The sequence below is a fragment of the Papio anubis genome, chromosome 13 (genome assembly GCF_008728515.1).
Source record: "Papio anubis isolate 15944 chromosome 13, Panubis1.0, whole genome shotgun sequence".
NCBI lineage: Eukaryota > Metazoa > Chordata > Mammalia > Primates > Cercopithecidae > Papio > Papio anubis.
In genome coordinates this window covers 73,864,780-73,884,564 of record NC_044988.1, presented here as the reverse complement: position 1 = coordinate 73,884,564, position 19,785 = coordinate 73,864,780, and the positions used below count along the sequence as shown (strand labels likewise).

Genomic DNA, 19,785 nt, shown 5'->3' with positions numbered 1-19,785 from the left:
ATTGCTGAAGCCATACTACTAACACAAATCTAAGGGGGTGGGGTGGGGGGTGGTTAGCCTTATGAAATGAATTGAAATAAGCCATGTCTTTTGAAAATGTGATATTTCTTATTAGAGAAAGTGTACAGGAAGTCTAAAAAATCCATGAGGATTGTCTCAGATATAGTTAGAAAATTGAAAAAAAGAAAAAATATTACCAAAAGACTACTTGCATATCCAAAGTCATCTGAGCATTCAAAACAGATGATGTTTAGGTGTATAGTTGTTTTCATGAACAGTCCTACTGCGGAATAGGTTTATAATTTCTAACTGGGAATAATGATTCATTGATCAAAATATAGTTTTGTGGTCCTCACTTTATTACAAGCACACAGATATGTATCTAACGGTACCATCTCTCTTCTGCTGCTCAATAGGCTGCCAATCTGTACTCTTGATCCAGAATGCAAAGAAGTCTGTTACCACCAAAATTCTGATTCTGTGGCCATTTAAATCACAGCACCAATTCAGTTTGATTTTATTCAGTTTAGCAAATGTTCATCCAATACTAACCATAAGTAGAAAATGTTCTAGCATAGTCCCTGTCCCAGAACCTCTAACTAGGCATACTATTTGAAACACAAATACTTTATTACTTGTTCTTGAATATATCTTCTAATTTGTGAAAAATGTAAATGAAGAGGAGCAATGAGTCTTTAGTTAATAGGAAGAATTTTGACTTCTTATGCTTGCCTAAGTATTTTGGAGAAGTTTGAATATTTTTAATTTTTTTGTTGCGGTAATGCATTTGTATGGTGACTTTAGATGTAACATTTGTGAGATACACACACACATTTAGATTTTAGATGAATGAATTGAAATAGCCTCTATTTAAAAATGTCAACCTATACGTTCCTTGTTTTAAATTGCAATGGACTTTTGTTATAATGGTACAACACTGTTCACTGCAACGTGAGTAGACTTTGGTAAAATGCGCATCCATCTCATATCATGGATGTGATAAAAAAAAATTTGAGTTAGATGAAAGGAGACTTGATACCTGAGAAAGTGTGATTGATGAAATTCCGAAGATACTTGTGCAGCGGTTGATACTGGCGACAGAGATATAAAAGAATATTTGAGAGAAGAACAAGTCAGTAGAAGATAAAAAGAAACAAAAATAGTGCTTACTACATGCTATGTACTTTACATGCATTGCCTATTTATTCTCCCGAGAACCCCATTATAAGCCTATTAAGACCCCCATGTCATAGATGAAGATAGTGAGATTCAGAGAATTTATAAATTGCCCATGGTCACAGCTAGTAACTCACCAAGATAGGACTTAAGCACTTGTCCTCTCTATTAGACAAAGTGGAGTTGACACAATAATAGCTGCATTGTGGCAGTGGTTGGAAGAATGTTTCTTACCATGAAATTGCTTCTCAGTCACAATTTAATGGGGAATTGGAATTGAGGTAGCTTTATTTATAACATAGCATTTAAAAAGTGAATCTAGGATTTAGATAAAAAAGGATGTATATCTAGGGTATAAAAGAATCTCAAAGTGTAAAAAGTGGAGTTGATGGAAATAAGGGGCAAAATAGGCTGAAAGGAGAAATACCCTTATAATGGCCAAAGGCAGATCTGGTTAGTTAGATGATGGTTGAAATAGGTTCAAAGAACTCAATTTAGATCTTAAACTTGTGCCAAGCTTTGTGAATAAAGAAAAATGGCCTATGTGTTAAGTGCCTGGTTTGTTTTCAGAAGTTACTTTTGTTTTGTGAACTAAGTGGAGCATTTTCATCAATGGACAATGATACTACTGGAAATTTGTTTGTGTAGAGGGGTGATGGGGTTGGGAGAAATGACTGTTCCTGAGGAAAAATTAAGAGATAGCTTGAGACTTTCTGAGGCAAGGTTAAGCAAAATCCACCATTCCCAATTCCCAGGGAATGGCTATTTTCCAGTGGATTTTTTCCTGCAGTGTTACCCAAAGTGAGATGTGCTGTCAGAACATGTCTCTTTAGTCATAGGCTTTCTTTGCATCATGTTCAATGGGACTTAGGCAGCAACCAATTAAAATGGCAACTAAAAGGTGTTTCCATTAGAGAATGAGAAGACAAACCAGCTACTGGGAGACAATATATGCAAGTCACATGATAAATAATTCCTATCCAAAATATATAAAGAACTCTCAAAACTCAACAAGAAAAAATAAACCTCAATTAAAAATAAGCAGTAGAACCAGCAGGGTGGTGCATGCCTGTAGTTCTGTGTTCTGGTTAAGTTGGTGGTTATATGAATCTATAGTCCCAGCTACTCAGGATGCTGAGGAGGGAGAATGGCTTGAGGCCAGGAGTTTGAGGACGACCTGGGAGAAACAACGAGACCCCATTTTGTTAACAAAAAAAGGGGACAAAAGATATGAATGGATACATTACTAAAGAATGGAAGAAAATATAGAAAGAGGTTCAACATCATTCGTCATCAAGGAAATGTAAAATAAAATCATAATTAAATATGAATATGTATCTATTAGAATGAATGAATAATTACTGACAATATTAAATGATGATATGGAAAGCAAGGGACGCTCTCATACGTTGTTGGTCAAAATGCAAAACTGGTACAGCCACTCTGGAAAACTGTTTGGCAGCTTCTTATACATTTAAGCATGCTTATTATCTCATTCCTGGATATTTATTCTAAAAAAAAAAAAAGCTTTTGGTCATACAAAAATTGAGGCAGAAATATTTATAGTAGCTCTTTTCATAATTGCCAGAAACTGGAAACAATCCAAATGTCCTTCAAAAGGTGAACAGATAGGCAAAATACAGTAATCTACTCAATAGAATACTATTTAGCAGTAACAATTTGAATGGATCTCAGAGGCTTTAAGTGAAAGAAACCCAACTCCCGTGGCAGTGGCTCATATGATTCTATTTATATGACATTCTGGTAAAGGTAAAACTATAGGGATAGAAAATATCAGTGGTTGTCAGGATGTATAGGTAGGTGGAAGAGGTGACTAAGAAAAGAATATCACAAAGAAGTGTTTTGGGGTAACAGAAGAGTTCCGTGTTCTGGTTATGGCCGTGGTTTTATGAATCTATATGTGTTTTAAAATTCATAGAACCACACACTAAAAGATAAAAAGTCAATTTATGGTATGACATCTAACTGTATGATAATTTTAAAAAACAACAAAAAAATTCCACCCCTAACCAAAGAAAAAGGTGTTTGCCCTTTAACACTAAGATTTTGGATTATTGGGCTTTACGTGAATTGGTCGTGTTCTCTGGATAATCAGGAACACAGTAATCACTGGTTGGGTTCATTTCTGATGATTCCACCTCCAGATTGACACACTTCTTTCAGTGTTGGAATACACATGGGTTATTTTTGAGTTCTCCTGACCTGGGAGTGAGGTTTTAAAGTCAATTACCAAATCTCTTATGCAATATACTCTGTATTGCTTTTATAATTCACTAAACAACCTCAGGCAAATATGGGTCACAAGCAGGTAGTCTTGTGCTGTGCTAGGCTGTGCTGCACATTAGTTATGTGATTTTAGGCTGAACTCTCTCTCACTTAAGGTTTTCTTATCTTTCAAATGATAATGTAGAATTTAAAGGAAGCAACATGTGAAAAAAACATCACAAAGTTCCTGGCCAAGAATGAGTGATCAATATCACAAGCTTTCCCCTCTTATTTCTCTACCTGCATTGTTCATTCTTTTCATTCCCTTTCCCTATATTCCTTCCTCCTCTTCCCTATTTTCTCTCTTTCTTCAATACTTTTATTGCGTTCATGGCAAATTTTTATATTTGTATATTGGTATACTTGCATTTACCATGTAAATAAATTATATTAAAAATTTTTTTTTGACTTCTTACAGGTAAAAGAGAGACATTTAAATGGAATGGGAAAACCAAACCATTCTGGTGGAATTTTTTCTGAAGGGACTTTCTGGTTACCCAAGGCTTGAGTTACTCTTTTTTGTGCTAATATTCTTAATGTATGTGGTCATCCTTCTAGGCAATGGTACTCTCATTTTAATCAGCATCTTGGATCCTCACCTTCACACCCCTATGTACTTCTTTCTGGGGAACCTCTCCTTCTTGGACATCTGCTACACCACCACCTCTATTCCCTCCACCTTGGTGAACTTGCTTTCAGAAAGAAAGACCATTTCCCTTTCTGGCTGTGCAGTGCAGATGTTCCTTGGCTTGGCCATGGGGACAACAGAATGTGTACTTCTGGGCATGATGGCCTTTGACCGGTATGTGGCTATCTGCAAACTTCTGAGATATGCCATCATCATGAGCAAGGATGCCTATGTACCCATGGCTGTTGGGTCCTGGTTTGCAGGGACTGTCAACTCTGCAGTACAAACTACATTTGTAGTACAATTGCCTTTCTGCAGGAATAATGTCATCAATCATTTCTCCTGTGAAATTCTAGCTGTCATGAAGATGGCCTGTGCTGACATCTCAGGCAATGAGTTCATCATGCTTGTGGCCACAATATTGTTCACATTGATGCCACTGCTCTTGATTATTATCTCTTACTCATTAATCATTTCCAGCATCCTCAAGATTCACTCCTCTAAGGGGAGAAGCAAAGCTTTCTCTACCTGCTCAGCCCATCTGACTGTGGTCATTATATTCTATGGGACCATCCTCTCCATGTACATGAAGCCCAAGTCTAAGGAGACATTTAATTCAGACGACTTGGATGCTACCAACAAAATTATATCCATGTTCTATGGGGTGATGACTCCCATGTTGAATCCTTTAATCTACAGTCTTAGAAACAAGGATGTGAAGGAGGCAGTGAAACACCTACTGAACAGAAGGTTCTTTAGCAAGTGAGTGCAAAATATACTGGAATATGAACACACTCAATATTGTTGAAACTTCAGAATTATGTTAGAATTTTGGATACTTTTACTGTTTTTCTGCATTTTCATATGTCATGTTAAAATGAGATAGAGAATTTCAAAATTATTGCATGTCCACTCTAGAGAATTTGCAACATACAGGACAGTAGAATAAAGAAGAAAGAGGGGTTACCTGTTACTCTAATAGTGGGAAATGGCCACTTTTCAACATTTTGAACAGTATCTTTCATATTATATATATATTTTTTCTACATTGGAATTGGGTGCGATGTGCCTTTTTATGTTCACTTTTTTACATAACGTTATTTCATAGGCAACATTTCATTGAATCTTTCAAAATAAATAAAGCCATCTGTTGTAGAAAAAGCAAAACAGAAAATGCCCAACATACTGCACTCACATTTTCCAGTGGCAAGCCTTGTGTTATAGTTTCACATTAATCTTCAGATCCTGTTGAGTCATAAAATACTATTTTCTTGTTCTGTATTTAATTTTTTTTTTTTTTTTTGTGAAGCTGAGTATTTGGGACTATCAAGGCGGAGTAGATAAATAGAGTTTAAAAGTAAGGCCTACTGCAATCACTCAGGATATCCTGCTTTATGGTCTTTCTTTGCTTTAACTTATAAGTTGGCTTTAGCATAAAGAACATTTTGCAAAATTAAAAATGGGTTTGAGAATCAGTCTACTGGTCCAGATAATAACGTGGACTAGTTCTGGGTTGAATGGAGTGTCCTATCAATGCCCATTTAGAAGATGCCAGATTTCTTTGCTATCCCAAGGAAATTCCAACATTTTTCCAAGTCTTAGAAGACTGTCCAAGTTTTGAATTTTTAGTACGAATACTATTCATGTCTTGTCTCTGTTACTAACCAGGTTGATTTGAGGAAGAAGAGGATTTGGGAATGTCAGACACTATCTTGCTTTTCCTTGTTTTTTATGTCAATTTTTTACTCTATGTGAAGAACATTTTAAATTTACAGCCCAAGATGAATGACAGAGTGTGCTCAGGAGTGAACCACATTCTAAGAAATCAGTTTGGCTGAATCAATTTTTATTAATGGACCAGCGAATGTAGATTATATCGGGCATGAACATGTTTTACACAGACAAATAAGAATTACCTGCTTGTAGAATCTTTTGGGTTTAGTCACTCATTTAATCTTCCCAAGTTCACTTGTTAATTTCAGTGGAAGGAATATTAAACAGTCACAAACTATATTTAAATATATCCATCATAGTTGTTTACAGATTAAATCCGATGGCAAGAGTTGAGATCGTTGATAATTAAATTTACATCCTGACAAAATAGGCTATGAGAATCTATTAGTTCCCATACACCAGTTCATTGGACTTTTTGCACCCACTAAGAATTCCCGGTAGGAAGAAAACCCTGGCAGTCAGGCAGTTTATGTTTGACCCCCAGGCAGGTTGTCTTGAATGCTCAAGTTCTAATGTTGTTTTCCTTCACAGCTTAAATCCGGCCACCCTCATTAATTCTCTGGGATGACTGAGGTAGCTCCATAGTCTTATATCAGATTTATACCTTTTTAAAAATTATACTTTAAGTTCTAGGGTACATGTGCTCAACGTGCAGGTTTGTCACATGGGTATACATGTGCCATGTTGATTTGCTGTTCCCATCGACTCATCATTTACATTAGGTATTTCTCCTAATGCTATCCCTCTCCCAACACCCCACCCCCTGACAGGCCCTGGTGTGTGATGTTCCCCGCCCTGTGTCCAGGTGTCCTCATTGTTCAATTCCTACCTATGAGTGAGAACATGCAGTGTTTGGTTTTCTGTCCTTGTGACAGTTTGCTGAGAATGATAGTTTCCAGCTTCATCCATGTCCCTGCAAAGGACATGAACTCATCCTTTTTTATGGCTGCATAGTATTCCATGGTGTATATGGGCCACATTTTCTTACAGCATTATATACTGCTTGAGGATATCTTTTCTTTTCTTGCCTTCTTTTACCTTCTCTTTCTGTCCCTGCCTTCCTTCCTTTATCCTTTTCCTATTCCTCCATCCTTCTCTTCCTTCTGTCCTTCCATTCTTTTATTTACAGTATGTATCACCATTAGAATAAATGAAAATATATCAATGTCAAAGAGTATACCAATAAACTCATCGTTACATGAAAATATAAATTGAAAATGCATTTAATATCTCTAACTTGCCAAACATCACAGCTTAGCCTGGCCTACCTTAAATATGCTCAGAGGACTTACATTAGCCTATGGGTGGGCAGAATCATGTGACACAAAGCCTATTTTATATTAAAGTGTTGAATATCCTAAGTAATTTATTGAATACTGTGCTGAAAGTGCAAAATAGAATGGTTGTATGGGTTCTTGAAGTAGTTTTTACTGAATGCATATTATTTCACACCATCTATAAATATATGTTTATTCAGAGTCAGCTTTTACTGTAAACTAAATCCATAAGGTGAATGGACAATTTGTGTACAGAAAACATCAATTATACTTCCAAAATGATGAGAGAGATAGAGATACAGATAGAGAGAGAGAGAGAGACTGAGAGAGAGAAAGAGAGAGAGAGGAGCTCCCTTCTGATTCTGTGTATGAAATAGAGTAATAGGCCTCCCATAATTAGGTCTTCAGGGCTTTATTTCTGAAGTTACATAAGTTTTATACACCTTTCATCTTGCAGGCCATTTAAAGTTATGCATAGAGGTTTAGAAGAGTCCTTAAGAGCAGAATATTTAAATCGTTTCTTAAATCCTGAGGCAGATCTTTAGGAATTTGTGGGTCTCCACAATGGGATGGTATTTCAGCATGCACTTCAGAGGCAAAGTCAATTTGCCCTAGTCCTAAAATTTATTGCCAAATACGAATTTTCTTTCTATTTTTAAACTAGAGGAATCCGATGATACTTTTTCTGAACTAGAGGAATTTCATGACACTTTATCCTAGTAATCATGTCCATAACACCATGTTTCTGTAAACATCAACTAGTCAATCAATTTCTACGACAAAATGATTACTCACTCTTCTTGCCTCTTTGGAGATTCAGCTACTAATGAGTGGCTATGAAGACTGGCTGCAAGTAGAAAAGTAAGACAAAATTGTTGCTGTTGCAACTTATAAAGAGAGACAACCTCTGGTTTGGAGGTAAGTTATTGCAAAAACAAGAACAGTGTTTCAACTGTAAGCCAGACTTGGACTGATCGGTTAAATCAGTTTGAAAATGAGATTTTTTTCCCGTCATTTGAGAGTGACTTTGAATATTGGAAATGGAATTTAAGTGTCTATTCGCTGGAATGTAGTAGGAACAAAATAAAAGCCGTGAGACCAAAAGAGGGGTTCTGCATGCAAAGGCAATTGAACAAAAACTGAATTTGCCCAGCCCTTATGAATTACTTTTTGTCAGTGTGCAGTTTTTTATGACATTACAAAGTACTTGGACACTGTGTCATCTACTTTAGCTAATTAAAGCTCATTACACAGTAAATAGCAGATTGTGTGTTCTTTAGTACAGAATTCATATTAAACAAATCCTTGACTGTGGTTCCCTAGTGGTAACTCAGGTCCGTTTGGTTCAGTTACCCATGAACAAGGTGGCCTGTGTGCTACATACTGTGCCAGAGACCCTTTATACAACAATATCATGTGAGGAGAACATTATGACAAATTTGGAAAATTAAAAAAAAGCTAAATAATCTCTTGGGATCTGAAACCTATAATTTGCCAAAGGAATGCACAGTCAGAAAGAGACCATCTTAGGGAATATCCGTATGTGCTTGCATTAGCTTTGGTGACTATTTTGAATATTTGCTTTTCTGTCATTAGGTCATAGTAACTTTCCTTTTCCTCTTTTATGTTAATAGGCTTGCTCAAGATGTTAAAATAGTTTCAGTCAAGAAAAACTCAGCCATGTTAAGTTTTCAAACTAGGAACACACTGGCACCTTATTAAAATCCTATCTTTTATACCTAATGTAAATGATGAGTTAATGGGTGCAGCACACCAACATGGCACATGTACACATATGTAACAAACCTGCACGTTGTGTACATGTACCCTAGAACTTAAAGTATAATAATAATAATAATAAAGACTTAAAAAAAAAGACAAGGTTTTATATCCAATAAAACTGTCAAGTGTAAGAGGACACAATAAACTTATCAACATGAAAAAAAACCCTATCTTTTTTATGAAATAGATTGACTTTGATAAAAGGCGGATCTTTTGGATGATTTTTCTTTTCTGCCACCTAATTCACTCGCATCCAAAGGGTTGGAGTGACCATGATAAAATGTATCAGAATTTTTTAAAAATGAAAATAATACCATTCATTAGAACATTGTGTGCAATCTGGCCAAGTAAGCTACATATCCCTGACCTCATGGAAGGATGATAATGACTAGTTCAGGGATGTAAAAAAACTCTTAACAGAATGAAAAGTCATAAAAGACAAGCATGAAGGAAACCACTAACAATAGGAACCATTCCTGTGCTAAGTGAGTTACACACATCATTTCATTTAATCTTACGCCCAAGTACGTGGTATAGATGTTGTCCATATATCTTCATTCTACTGATGACGATGGCGATCAGAGACATGTCCAGGTCACCTAGTTAACAAGGGACAGAGATGGCATTTGAACCAAGCCCTCTTTAAAGTCTGTGACCTTGACAATATTATGAAATATGCTTGATAGTGTATCTTGTAGCACAGAGGTAGCTCATGAAACAATGATATTTGCAGAGAGCAGATTTTTGCAGGTGTGCATATAATCTCTATTATTCAAAGAACTCCACATTGCAATATGCTCTTTGGGGTCTCAAGTAGTTAATATCTTAATCCAGAAAATCTGAAAAGTTCTAGAAAATGTAAATTTTATTATAAGCTACAGAATGATAGGAGGAATTAGAATAGGGAAATCAGGTTGGGTTTGAAGTGATCCCGAGGAGAGTAATTATGTCTTGAAATTGAGAAAATGGACCTGAGATTCAGAGCAAAGTACCTCATAACGTTAGGTGGAAGAAGTATTCTGAAGATAAAAGGCTCCTTGAACCTGAAAACGGAAAAGAATAATAGCCAAAATGTACTGAGCCGTAATTTTATTCCAGGAACTTTCTTAGATCATAAAAACATTAAAACGTTTAGTGGAAAAAAAGTGACATGGAATTGGATGTTAGACCCTAAGCCAGGTCAAAGAATAGCCTAGAGCTGGTTGGTAGGAAATGAGACAGACATAGTACTGCAAGTCCTATTGATATTAAATAAATTATCTTAAGTATTGGGAATGTGACTATAAAGTACCTGTTCATCCTCAGCAGTTACCATTTAGTGTGTGATATTGAACAAGTTAGAACAATTTTCAAACATATGTAGTTATGTCCTACGGCAATGGATGGCATTAATGTAGTGTGCTATTGGAAAGATGAAAGGAGAAAGGCTAGGAATCCACAAACAAGAACTCTTTAGCTTAAATATTATTTTATTAATAGGAAATATATTCACAAGGTTCAAAATTTTTAAAATATACTAAAGGATACTGTTAACACTCCCACCCAATTAATAAGCTATATATTCCCTTTTGTGGGGCTAACAAGCTATTGTTTATTTTTCTAGAGATAGATCTTTGCTCTATGTGTGAGCAAAAGTACGTGCATGTATATATACACATATACATATACATATATAATCTTTTTTACACAAATGATAGTGTGCCATGTACACTGTTTGATGATTACTTTTCCATTTAATGTTTCTTGAAGATCTTTCCCCATCAGTGCACAAAACATCCTTACTGTTTTTGACAGCAGTATAGTGTTGCATTGTTTCTATGTTTTCTTCTTGTGGAAATTTAAATTGTTTGCTACATCTGCTGTTACAAATAATACTTTAATGAATCCACTTGTACTAAAATCACTTTAACATGTGCCAGTATATCTGTATGATAATTACTCAAAAGTAAGTCTGTGGTCAAATGTTATATGTATGTATTAGTTATTTTGATAAATATTGCCACAGAGTGGGAGGTATTAGGGAATTTCTGCTTGAAAGTTCTCTGGGATTTTGGTCACTGGTTTCTTAAATATTCTCTTCAGCTAATAACAAAGTATCAAATAGGATAAAGATATGTCAATTAATGATAACAGGCACAATTTGTGTGTATACTGTATATATAATAATTCATATATTTATGTTATATATAACATATTTTCTATATATAAAATAGATAACTATGTGTTGCATTTTGTATATAACTATCTTTATTATTTCCTTAAGCTACATCCCAGACACAGAATGTGTAGGTCAAAATTCACAGACTTTTGCCTGCGAGATAAAAGGAAGACATTTGATAATCTATAGGGATTGATCTGAGTATATATTACTCACATTCTCATCTGAGGAAAATTTCTGCAAATATACTATAATCAAACACAAAACAATAAATACAATCCTCAAGGATCAATGATGATCAATGAATAGATGTATAGACAGGTAGACACATTGACTATCCAAGCTTGTATAATCTAAAGGCTGCAAAAGAACTTTCAGAAAGGCAGATTGTAAGGACTTTGTAAGTATTCTACCAGTAAAACCTAGGAATTAGGAGATTAGGATAAAAGTGGGGCAGTAAAAGTATTCTGAGTTTTGGCTTCATTTCCATTTCAGGGATAATTAAGGTGATTAGAGCACACCCTACTGGAGAAAACAGTTTATGGCCTTAGAAGTTAAATTATGAGACGAGAGAAAAAGAAGGCAATCACTCACTGAATGAAAAAAATGAGCAGTGTTCAAGTTAATGAAACCAAATAGTGAATGACAACTTCATCAATTAGCAAAAATAAAAAAGTGGGAACAAGAGAATGTAATAATTCAAATAATAAAAATAAAGCATGATGGAAAGAATAAGATGTAGTACATTAATAATTAAGTTAAATAGAATAGTCTGAATATTCTCATAAATGACTCCGACATTTAAAAAGTAGTTAAAATGTACTCAGATATTTGTTATTTAAAAGTAGTATACTTTAAATAAAGTATAAAAGAGAAGTTAAAAATAAGAAGTTGTACAAAGAGATAGCAGACAAAAGCAAACTACAAGAAAGCGGGAGTGTAATATCAATATCATAAAAGTAGAATTAAACTTTAAAGTGTCAAATAGAATAAAGATACATCATTAACAATAAGTTATAATTTATGAAGACGATATATTAAGCATAAATCTATCTACACTAAACAACATAGAAACTAAACCTATATAACAAAAGGATCCTAGGTATACAAGAATTTGATAACAATATTTACATAGAATTCATTAAATCTAGGTGGCAGAAAATAGGTTATTTCAAAGATTTTAACAATATATTTAATAAATTTTACATGTATACATGTTTTGTCCATGTATTTAAAACTATGTATCTTCCCAAAGAGAAATCACATTTTTTGGTTAACATTTACAACATACATCATGTAATTGGCTGCACAAAAGTTCATAACTAGAGAATTATAGGTCAGGTTTTCTATTAAAATAAAATGGGCTCGGGCGTGGTAGCTCATGCCTCTGACCCCAGCACTTTGAGAGGCTGAGGTGGGCGGATCACTTGAGTTCAGGAGTGCAAGACCAGCAAGGGCCACATGGAGAAACCCTGTCTCTACCAAAAACACAAAAATTAGCCAGGCATGGTGGTGCATGCCTATAGTCCCAGCTACTCAGAAGGCTGAGACAGGAGAATCACTTGAACCAGGGAGGTAGAGGCTGCAGTGAGTCAAGATGGCGCCACTGCACCCTAGACTGAATGACAGAGTACGACTTTGTCTCAGAAAAAAGTAAAAATAAAAATAAATAAATAAATAAAATAAAATAAAAAGGGAAATAATAAAGATAGAATGAAAATACCTAATCACCAAATAATGAAGAAAGATGCTTGGATTTAAGAGGAACTAAACAGAAAAATGAAAATAATTATCTAGAAACCAGTAAAAAAATTCTCATAAAATACTAAGTCTATAATAAAACAAAAAGTGCTCTAAGTGCCTTCATTAGAGCAAGAAATAGAGGAGTAAGGAGGAAGAAATAAGAATTTTTCTTATTTCAAGAAATTAGAAAAATAGTATTAGAATATAGAAATTAGAAATTAGAAATCAGAAAATTAGAAAACTAGATCCAAATAAACAAGAAACCTATGAAGACAGAAACTTAATGAAATGCAAAAAGTCAAGAGGATAAAGCTATTCTAAAGCTGTTTTTTTTTTTTTTTTTTTTTTAAAGACCTGTAATATAGGAAAACCCCTTGGGAGTCGAATAAAGAAAAAAAGAAAGTCAAACAGGCATCATAATGAAAGTGAGAACTTTTCATGTAAGGGAGGACACAAGAATTATAAAGATCAAATGCAACTCTGTGACAAAGCATTTGTTACAGAAATGAGTACTTTTCTAGCAAAATATAAAGTATCAGAATCAACTACTATCAATTACCATATTGAAATCTTCTTTCTGAACAATCACAGTTTTTATCTTATATTTCTTTTGAAATATTAGTACTGTTAATTAGATTACAAGGTATTCTAGTCCGTGAGCCAAATTCTCTTTGCAAAATAAGTATTTGAGTTCGAATTCTGAAGCCATACTGCTTGGGTTTAAGTCCTGGCTCTTTCATTTATTTGTCTGTATGAAATTGACCTTAAGAAAATTACTTAACTTTTCTGTGCCTTATTTTCCGCTGTACACAACAGGCTTGGTGATACTAATAGTAACAGTAATTATCTCATAGGCTTGCTATTCAGACTCCATTATGTAATGAACAAAGAAAACAGTTAATAGAGGATTGGTGCAGAGTAAGAAATGTAGCAATTATTTTGCCTTTGATTTTGTCCGTTCATCCAACAAATGTTTTTGAACATTTGCGTTGGTGTCTGTTCTATTCTACCTACAGATGCTGTGGAAGTAAGCAAGAATAAGTACCAGCCCTAATGAAGTGTACATTTTACTGGGAAAGAGAGACAATATACGTGACATAGTATAATTTCAAGGAGTGATAAGACCATTGATCTATTGTGTGGTGATTTATAGCCAATAAAAATAGTTTAGCATTCAGTTATACATAATACAATGCTCATTTCTATTATAACCTTCAGCTTACATATGTGATGACAGATATGACAAAAAGTTCAGGCTTCAACAAGAAGGTTTAGGTTTGAATCTCAGCTCTGCTATATGCTATTTACCTTTGATCAAGTTTACTTAACATACCCACTTTGATTTATTCTTCTGTAAAATATAGATACTAATACCCCTCTCCTAGAACTGTGATGAGATTAAATGAATTAAATGGCTGTAGCATGAAACATGTTAGTTTTATCTTTCCTTCCCTCTCTCCATTCACTCATTCGTTCATTCCCTTCCCTCTTTCTATTCATAATTCCTTCTTTTCTGTTACTTTTCTTTATGCTCTCTCTTCTTTCTTTGGTCTTTTCCTTTTTTATTTTTCTTTTTCCTTGGGAATTATGGTACATGTTCATTGATACATGCTTGAAAGCAATCAGAGTAAGATAAATATTTGTCTTAACATGCTCTGTCTTACAGGTTAAAGAGAGAGTAAAATGGAATGGGAAAACCACACCATTCTGGTGGAATTTTTTCTGAAGGGACTTTCTGGTTACCCAAGGCTTGAGTTACTCATGTTTGCATTAATCTTCATAATGTATGTGGTCATCCTTCTGGGAAATGGTACTCTCATTTTAATCAGCATCTTGGATCCTCACCTTCACACCCCTATGTACTTCTTTCTGGGGAACCTCTCCTTCTTGGACATCTGCTACACCACCACCTCTATTCCCTCCACCTTGGTGAGCTTGCTTTCAGAAAGAAAGACCATTTCCCTTTTTGGCTGTGCAGTGCAGATGTTCCTTGGCTTGGCCATGGGGACAACAGAATGTGTACTTCTGGGCATGACGGCCTTTGACTGCTATGTGGCTGTCTGCAACCCTCTGAGATATGCCATCATCATGAGCAAGGATGCCTATGTGTCCATGGCAGCTGGGTCCTGGATCATAGGAGCCGTCAATTCTGCAGTACAAACAGTGTTTGTGGTACAATTGCCTTTCTGCAGGAATAACATCATCAATCATTTCACCTATGAAATTCTGGTTGTCATGAAATTGGCCTGTGCTGACATCTCAGGCAATGAGTTCATCATGCTTATGGCCACAACATTGTTCATACTGACACCTTTGTTATTAATCATTGTCTCTTACACGTTAATCATTGTGAGCATCTTCAAAATTAGCTCTTCTGAGGAGAGAAGCAAAGCTTTCTCTACCAGCTCAGCCCATCTGACTGTGGTCATAATATTCTATGGGACCATCCTCTTCATGTACCTGAAGCCCAAGTCTAAAAAGACACTTAATTCAGACTACTTGGAAGCTACCGACAAAATTATATCCATATTCTATGGGGTGATGACTCCCATGTTGAATCCTTTAATCTACAGTCTTAGAAACAAGGATGTGAAGGAGGCAGTGAAACACCTACTGAACAGAAGGTTCTTTAGCAAGTGAGTGCAAAATGTACTGGAGTGTGAATACACTTGATATTGTTGAAACTTCAGAACTATGTTAGAATTTTGGATACTTTTACTGTTTTTCTGCATTTTCATACGTTATGTTAAAATAATGAGATACAGCATTTCAAAATTATTGCATGTTCACTCTAGAGAATTTGCAAGATACAGGGCAGTAGGATGAAGAAGAAAGAGGGGTTACCTGTTACTCTAATAGTGGGAAATGGCCACTTTTCAACATTTTGAACAGTATCTTTCCTATTATGGTTTTTTTTAATGGATTGGAATTGGTTGCGATGTGCCTTTTTATGTTCACTTTTTTGCATAAAATTATTTCATAGGCAACATTTAATTGAATCTTTCAAAATAAATAAGGCCATCTGTTGAGAAAAAGCAAAATGGAAAAAACCCCAACATACTGCACTCACATTTTCCAGCAACAAGCCTTGTGTTATAGTTTCACATTAATCTCCAGATCCTGTTAAGTCATTAAATACTATTTTCTTTTTCTGTATTACATCTTTTTCATGTGTGAAGCTGAGTATTTGGGACTATCAAGGGAGCAGATAGAGTTTAAAAGCAGGGCCTATGCAATCACTCAGGATATCCTGCTTTATGATCTTTCTTTGCTTTAACTTATATGTTGGCTTTTGCATAAAGAACATTTTGTAAAATTAAAAATTGGTTTGAAAATCAGTCTACTGATCCAGATAATAATGTGGACTAGTTCTGGGTTGAATGGAGTGTCCTATCAATGCCCATTTAGAAGATGCTAGATTTCTTTGCTATCCCGAGGGAATTCCAATATTTTTCCAAGTCTTAGAAGAATGTCCAAGCTCTTGATTTTTAGTACGAATACTATTCATGTCTTGTCTCTGTTACTAACCAGGTTCATTTGAGGAAGAAGAGGATTTGGGAATGTCAGACACTATCTTGCTTTTCCTCGGTTTTTATGTCAACTTTTTACACTATGTGAAGAACATTTTAAATTTACAGCCCAAGATGAATGACAGAGTGTGCTCAGGAGTGAACCACATTCTAGGTAATCAGTTTGGCTGAATCAATTTTTATTAATGGACCAGCGAATTTAGAGTATATTGGGCATAAACATATTTTACACAGACAAATAAGAATTACCTGCTTGTGGAATCTTTTAGGTTTAGTCACTCATTTAATCTTCCCAAGTTCACTTGTTAATTTTAGTGGATGGAATATTAAGCAGTCACAAACTATATTTAAATATATCCATCATAGCTGTTTACAGATTAATTCTGATGGCAAGAGTTGAGATCATTGATAATTAAATTTACATCCTGACAAAATAGGCTATGAGAATCTATTAGTTCCCATACACCAGTTCATTGGACTTTTTGCACCCACTAGGAATTCCAGGTAGGTAGAAAGCCCTGGAAGTCAGGCATTTTATGTTTGACCCACAGGCAGGCTGTCTTGAATGCTCAAATTCTAATGTTGTTTTCCTTCACAGCTTAAATCCAGCCAGTTTCATAAATTCTCTGGGGTGACTGACGTAGCTCCATAGTCTTATATCAGATTTATAAATTTTTGATAGAAAATTTGTTAAAGCAAGAAGAAATTTTAAAACACACGTTTCTCCTCGCAGGAGAGTATTAGGAGAGTTTTCCTCTCACAGGGTTGTAGAATCAAGGTCTGAAGAAAATAAAGACATGTTACCTGTCTTGATATATTTATGTGTTCAAATTTGCTGGGCAAAATACACTATCATTATAACACTGACATAATGCTTTATTTTAATACTTGGGCCTCTGGAGGAGTTTTCATTCAGAAAATTTATTTTAAAAGCTTAAGGAGGATGATTTTGTTGTTAGCAACTTGTTTTCTCTAATTTGGAGACAAAGTAAGATAAACTTATGTGATACACCAAGTATGTATCTGTGCGTGTGTGTGTGTGTGTGTGTGTGTGTGTTTAGTTTGCATATGTGTAGTGTGTGCATGTTCCTGGTGAAAATTCTACCAGATAGCAAAATCTACAAAGGTAAGTATTTCTCTGTATTCCTACCCTCTTTACTCCCATTGCACTCAATTTAGAACATGACATTTATAATGTGATTCAATATATATTTATATCCATGAATAGGAAAATTATATGGAAGGAGGTGCAACAGGAGCGAAGGACATGCTTTTATATCCCACTGAAGTCCCAAGACAGGTTCATGATTGGGATTTAAGAGTAGAGACACAGCAAAAATGGCAAAATTTCATTGCTCTTAATCCAACAAATTATTTCATCATTTTCGTACAGTTTTATGCCTGCCCAATTTCCAAATATTTTAAGCTTGAGATTATGTCAACTTTTTAAGGTCCTGGGGACTTCTAAAATGGACACTTAAAAATGTAGCTTGGGAGGCCGAGGCGGGCAGATCACGAGGTCAGGAGATCGAGACCATCCTGGCTAACATGGTGAAACCCCATCTCTACTAAAAATACAAAAAATTAGCCGGCCGTGGTGGTAGGCGCCTGTAGTCCCAGCTACTTGGGAGGCTGAGGCAGGAGAATGGTGTGAACCTGGGAAGCAGAGCTTGCAGTGAGCCGAGATCGCGCCACTGCACTCCAACCTGGGCAACAGAGCGAGACTCCATCTCAAAAAAAAAAAAAAAAAAAAAAAGTAGTAATATGTTGGCTATCAGCTAATTCACATACATCATCTCTCTAAAATCCTGTGATCTGGGCTATAGTGTCACTATCTCATAGATGAGGCCACAAAGCTTATGGAAGTTAATACATCTTGCCCAAACCTCAAAGTATGCAAGTTAAAGACAAGCATACACACCTGGCTATTCTTTCTTGAGTTAGTTATTCTTCATACTACAGCATGTTTACTTTTCCAGGTTACTTGTCATGACATCAAACACCAGTATTTCTTGGCAGCATATCTGAAATGATCAAAGAAACTATTACCTGCTTCTCAACTTTCATAGCAAGTATATTACATTTCTGGAAAATAACTTACAAAAGAAAATTAATTTAATTATTTATGAAAGAACCTTGACACCATCACATGCTGTGTCCAAAAATGATGCTTAATCACAATTGATAGGAATTAAATCTTAAATTAGGGGAAGATCTGACATTAATTGAGATATGAGAAGGGAAGGAATTTAATATTAGCACTAATATTTCAGAAAAGACTATAAAAATAGCTTGTTTTGTTTTAGTAAAAATAACATGCACTTTACAAAAACGGGGGCTCCTAATTTATGGTGTGTAAGTAATATTTTATCTTTGAAATTATGAAATGTTTTTTATGCTGTTTTTGGATGACAACTACCTTTATTTTATTTCTAGATCTGAAATTCCAAAGGATATATGTGCTTATTGTAAAATAGTCAAATACTACAAAATGTGCAAACTATAGAATTATAGGTCATGTTTTCATATTACAATAAAATGGGGCTGGGGGCGGTGGCTCATGCCTGTAACCCCAGCACTTTGGGAGGCTGAGGTGGGTGGATCACTTGAGGTCAGATGTTCAAGACCAGCCTGGCCAACATTGTGAAACCCTGTCTCTACCAAAAATACAAAAATTAGCCAGGCGTGGTGGTGCATGCCTGTAGTCTCAGCTAGTCAGAAGGCTGAGACAGGAGAATCACTTAAACTAGGGAGGTGGAGGCTGCAGTGAGCCGAGATCGCACCACTGCACTCCAGCCTGAATGACAGAGGCAGACTCCGTCTCAGAAAAATAAACAAATAAGTAAATACATACATACATACATACATACATAAAATAAAATGGGAAATAAATAGTAAAAATAGAATGAAAATGCCTAATCACTAAATAATGAAGAAAGATGCTTGGATTCAAGAGGAACTTAACAGAAAAACAAAAAAATTATCTAGAAACCAGTAAAAAAATTCCCACAAAATACAAAGTCTATAATAAAACAAAAAATGCTCTAAGTGCCTTCATTAGAGAAAGAAATAGAGGAGTAAGAAGAAGGAAATAAGAATTTTCTTCTTATTTCAATAAATTAGAAAAATAGAATTAGAAATAGAAATTAGAAATCAGAAAATTAGAAAAATAGATCTGAACAAACAAGAAATTTATGAAGACAGTAACATTTAACAAGTAAATGAGAAAGGTACGAGTAATTTTATAATCACAATATGGAAATCAATGAGAAAAACCAGGGTTCAACAGATGGGTTCTTGTTGCTGTTTCACATTCATCTCTCAAAGTTCTAAAGTGCCAAAATACACTTCTCTGATTGCAATACCTAATGAAAAGAATTAAATAAATTTCAGTGTTTGGAAATAAGTTTCTATTCTATTCCATTGGTTGATATTTGTATTTTTATCTGAGTACCATGCTCTTTTGATTAC

The 19,785-nt window shown here is 35.0% G+C and overlaps 2 protein-coding genes across 2 annotated transcripts in view; both read left to right on the top strand.

Annotated features, from left to right (window-relative positions):
* Positions 1–17,874, top strand: part of LOC100999399 (olfactory receptor 13C2) — a 164,075-nt gene extending 146,201 nt beyond the window's left edge. The window contains exon 3 of the mRNA XM_021927306.2: positions 14,451–17,874. Within this exon, the coding sequence (XP_021782998.1) occupies positions 14,468–15,424 (957 nt within the window). The 5' untranslated portion in view covers positions 14,451–14,467 and the 3' untranslated portion in view covers positions 15,425–17,874. The remainder of the gene's footprint in view (positions 1–14,450) is intronic.
* LOC110741376 (olfactory receptor 13C9) lies at positions 4–6,418 on the top strand. The gene has a single exon (XM_021927307.2). The coding sequence runs from the start codon at positions 3,900–3,902 to the stop codon at positions 4,854–4,856; it is 957 nt and encodes a 318-aa protein (XP_021782999.2). The 5' UTR covers positions 4–3,899; the 3' UTR covers positions 4,857–6,418.
* Positions 17,875–19,785: the final 1,911 nt, after the last annotated feature.